At 35.7% G+C, this 5,000-nt stretch overlaps 1 protein-coding gene across 1 annotated transcript in view; it reads left to right on the top strand.

Annotated features, from left to right (window-relative positions):
• Positions 1–3,979, top strand: part of CAMKMT (calmodulin-lysine N-methyltransferase) — a 221,290-nt gene extending 217,311 nt beyond the window's left edge. Inside the window, exon 11 of the mRNA XM_037405446.1 lies at positions 1,683–3,979. Coding sequence (XP_037261343.1) covers positions 1,683–1,760 — 78 coding nt within the window. The 3' untranslated portion in view covers positions 1,761–3,979. The remainder of the gene's footprint in view (positions 1–1,682) is intronic.
• The last annotated feature ends 1,021 nt before the right edge of the window (positions 3,980–5,000 follow it).

The following is a 5,000-nucleotide window of genomic DNA, read 5'->3' as shown; positions in this document are numbered from 1 at the left end:
TCACTGCAGAATCCGGGCTCAGGTGGCGAGGGGGCATATTGTTTCTGTCACCTCCCTCCATAAAATCTCCTTAGCTATATTTATTCTTATACTAGATGACTTTTCCAGTCTGCAGAATTCTTTGTATTATTGTTCTTGAGTGGCGTCTGCCGACCCAACCCAGCCAAGCTGGAGCGTTGCACACAGAAATGGGAGCACTGACCTCTTTGTCGCTCCAGATTCCGCAGCCGGGCTGCCCCTTCACATTCCACGTTCATATTTAGGCTCTGGTTTTCCACTCCAACAAGTAGAGTCCAACAAATAAATAAGAGGACGAAGACAGGGCTGGGCATGTGCCATCCCACTTTTCCAAACTCTCTTAACTTCTCTTTTGATAGACAGGTGGCTCATTGAATTTGGAAAGTTGACAAAACTTTAAGATACAAAGAAAATGTAGTCTCTCCTCATGCAGAAATTGCCAGGATAGCACAAAACTGATGGGTAATCCTGTGCAAACAAAGTGAACCACCTGTGGTAAAGTTAGAGATCTTGGGAAGCAGATTGTCCTTACTTTAGTAATTATACACAAACACTTCTTAGTAAAGTGGATTAGAATTTAAAGAATAGATCAGCTTTATGTTCCACTATGAAAAAGGAAAAGTCTGTTAATTGCTCATAGACAGTAGCTTACACAGGGGCACTTCACAGCTGAATAATATGATATGGAAAAGACCTTTGTTTAAATAACACGAACAATGTTGTGACACAGACCAACTAAAATCCTGAACACACAGCAAGGAAAATAAAGGGAAAACAATACCGCATAAGGAGAGTTCTGGCTTTAAATGGGGGGGGAGGCAGGGGGCAGGGGAGGGTATCATTTGTGTCAGGCATGGCTAAAAGCACTTTTTTTTTTACCTTTCTTCCTTAGGCTTCTATTAAAAATATGCAAATATTCTGATGTGAGATGATTACAAAATGTAATATTTATGAGTAGTTTCCACATGCTTCAGTGTAATATGTATACGTATTTAATTTTTTTTTAAACCAGAATACCTAAGACAACAAATATTCGTTATTTTTTTAGAAATACATTCTTTTAGTGTAGATCTGAAGAGCACACGTAACATTATCCCTAGCAATTGGAATTGTACCACTCTAATTATCAGGTTATAATTCTCTCTTACAATAAGAATTTTTTAAATTAAACAAAATTAATAAACAAGCCCATCAAGAACTGCATTATAGCCTTGGAAGTGGCTTGCAATTATGTAAACCTTCAGGTAAGATTATGGTATTTCAGATGTCTGAAACAGTTCTTGAACTTAAATACCAGATATACAGCAATAGTTGGGCTGATTAGGGATAAACTTGTAGCCTTTGTTCTGAAGTTCCTTGCATAGTAGATTTAATTCAGGCCTTAAATCTCACTTGAACATAATTTATTTAATACACCAATTTAGGACCTTACTGTTTTTATAAGTAATGTTCAACTATTTATTGCATGAATTAGTTTGTCTACAAACTCTGACCAACTCTTGATAATATTTGACTATTTGACCTTAAGATTTCTTTTTCTGGTTATTAAGTGTTTTATCTTTAGTAGTATCATTTGCAGTAAGTAATATAGTTAAGCAAGAACTGTCAGTATTTTAAAAATGCTTTTTTACAGTTTGCTCACTTTATCCATTTTTTATTTGCAGTTGAAAAATGAAGAAAAAGATACATATGAGGAAAACCTCCATTACCCTTTTCTTCTCATTTTAACCAAATACAGATAGAAGATGATACTCTTTTATTGTTGGTTTTAAGGTGGAATACTGAAAATTAATCCATGTATGTGGATATCAAGGGAGTAAGGAGGGTTCAGTTCCCCCCTTTTGTTCCTGAGTCATCATCAGAGAAGTATTTCTAATCTAAAAGTTGAGAAAGATGCCTTGGCTCGTTTCACAGTGTGTAAACATACAGAAATCTTTTTTGTATCATTTTATAACTTTTTTCCAGTTATATTCCAGCCTAAAACCAATCAGACTTCACATTCTTCTCTTTTGTGCCTTTAAACTTATGTGTATTTTGTTCATCTCTTTAAATGTTATTTTTGGGTTGTATTTGAAAATACATGAATAATATACTTTGTGGGCTTATATAACTGGCTATAAAGTAGTAAATGCATTCACATTTAATTAGTAAGGAAATAGTTGTCTTAAGAGCTTTTAAGAGTGCACCTATTGAATGCTTGGATTTTTCTGCCCTTTTTTTTTTTTTAATTCCACTGTTGATTTTTTTATCCATGATTGAAATGTCCTCATTTGCTTCAGTGTTGAAGGCTTTTTTTTAGATATGTGTGCGTATATGGGTTTTTTCCAGCAGGACTTTTCCTTCTGTAGATGTATAAGAAATTATGCATCAGACAAAAGCCTCATAAACTGACCATTTGTCCTTTGGACACAATAGCCTGCCCAGCCCCTCTGCTCCTCCTCTCCAATTATGTGTGATTAGTCTCAGTGTGTTGTGTCAAGAAGGGGGAGTGTGCTGAGTGCTTATTATCTGTTTAGGTACAAGAAGAGCACATTTAGGTTCTGACTATGAATGGAAAGTGAGCCTTTATCAGGACTAAAATCTAAATGCTACTATCCTAGAAATGCTTTTTGAAAAATACATCTTTTATTGATAAATTCCAAGAAACACTGTAACAACTAAAGGATTTTGCAGTATAATCAAACTGTCTCCCTTGAATTAGTTTATATTGTGATATAGTGTGGCCCAAGTATTTGATAAAGATGTAATGTGACTTTTCTTGTACTGGGAAAGACAAAAATCCTACAAAGAAACAGGAACAATTTCTTATTTTCTTAACAGTTTAAGAGTCTTCTCAGAAAAAACAGCCTGGATCGTTAAAGAATCCTGCACAGTCTCTTGAACCACAACTCTTTTAACATGATGAAAAAAGAGAGAGAGGCAGAGACTGCAACTGAGAGAGGGAGGTACTAGATGCAAGGAAGTATAGAGGATCATGCTGAAATACATTAATTAAAAGAACTGCAGTTCAGCAATAAGTGTTTTTCCATATTTAACAAATTGGGCAGCATGTAAACTACAAGCTCATGAAAGTCCCCTTCTCTTTGCTGCTCTTCTCAGACAAATTTCTTCACTACTGGTTTGCATGTCCTTGTATTCAGTACTTTTTATGCTCCATTAGAGCACCTAGATGGATCTCAGAAGGCATAGGTCAAGTCGCAGTTAGATCATACATTTCTTTCTCACAAAAACTTGAATTGCAATGCCAAGTGATGGGCTAACATCACAATAACAGCAATTTATTCCTCTTTTGATAAAAAGCAGCCTATTCTCGGTGTTAGATAAAGACCAGGGGCAATGCAAACCAACCATTTATCCTAGAACTGAGTAGTCTGTCTCCCCTATAGCTGATATGAGTTTCATATTCAAACTCTTGTTGGAAGGTACTTGTCTAGTAGAAATCAAAAGCATTTAGGAGTAATTTAAAATTGCTGTGAAGGTAGCTTTAGTTTAATTAGTTTTGTTTTGTTTGTCCCACACAGGAGTGCCTTTGTTTTCTCTAAAAACACGTACAAGGAAATATTTATAATCAACAAAGGAGTGTGAAAAATAGTGAAATATTAAAATTTATAAACCTTTTATTTTTGAGAGGGCTTGAATGTCTGCTGTACAATAATCTAATAAAGATTGTTAGTTGTCAAAAATAGAACCAGTGTCACTGAAAATTGTGTTTTTAGCTCTAAGAAGAAAACAGTTTTACTCAAATTAGTAGCTGATAATTGCTTTTTATTTCTTTAGTGTCTGTCGTTTGAGTTGAAGGCTTTGCACAGGTGCTGCCATCCCTAAAGTGTGTAATTGATGGCTTGTTTACAAAAGATGCATTTAGGCTTCATCCTGCAAACTCACATTGGAGCTCCACAGGCAGCGAAGTTTCTCATCTACATAAGTGCTTGCAGGTTTGGTCCATGTGGATATTTTTAGAGGTATATAAGCAAGCTCTTTTCTTGATTTTTTTGTTTGTTTGTTTTAAAATGAGTATTGAAAAGTCACAGATGTAGAATTTATTATATATGAGGCACTAAAAATGTTCTTTTTTAGAGACATCTCTCAGAATCCCTTGTGTTAGTAGGGACTTGATGAGCTGTTTCTGAGCTCTTACATTTTAGTTAAAAACACGGTGTTTATTAATAAATCACATATCTTTGCTAAGGAAAAGTTAGGCAGTTTATCAAGTCATGCTTATAAAATGTATTGGAGCCTTTTGTGTGATGGGGTTTAACTAGTCTGATACTTGGTATATTTTTAATTATATAGTTTACCATGTTCTGTAACAGAATATTGAGCTTAATCACTTTGTGTTTGCACAGCGCTTCAAAGATGAATGACACTGTGCAGGAGCTGTGCTGTCTTCACCAAGAATGGAAATGTTAGGCTGATGCAAGTTTTCCTTCACATATGTTGGCAGTTTTTAAAGCAACATTGTGTCTGCCTCCTTTCTCAGAGAAAAATGGCAGTGAGAAATGATCTTCTTGTGGACACCAATTCCCCCAGGGCACAGCCCTAATGCAGCTGGTGCCACTGGCAGTGAGTTGTGATCTTCAGAATATAAATGAAAAAAAAAAAAAATTACATTTCCTGCTGTGAGATCTGGCAAAAGCTTTCTTAAAAATTACAAACTAGTCCTACCTGATAGCATTCTGGAACAATGGGACAGATCTTTCCATTTGGGAAATAAGTTTGGTTTGAAGTGAAAAATGTCTTAAGAATGTGAGATGAGGTAGGAGAACTTACTACCCCAAGTACCAGTCCAGCTGCAAAATCCTTATTAGACAAGTCATTCACATTTTGCCTGTGGCTTAATGGCTACATGTTTGTGTGAGAAGGGAAGTGGGATTAAAATTGTTCCCCCCATGAAAAGCATCCTTACATCTTGAGCCTGGCTGCATATGGTTTATCGAGTGTTTTATCTCCATTACAACTCTCCTTCACTGTTCCCTGAACAA

Source organism: Falco rusticolus, chromosome 12, assembly GCF_015220075.1.
Source record: "Falco rusticolus isolate bFalRus1 chromosome 12, bFalRus1.pri, whole genome shotgun sequence".
In the NCBI taxonomy this organism is placed as follows: domain Eukaryota; kingdom Metazoa; phylum Chordata; class Aves; order Falconiformes; family Falconidae; genus Falco; species Falco rusticolus.
This window is presented reverse-complemented; position numbering and strand designations above follow the sequence as displayed.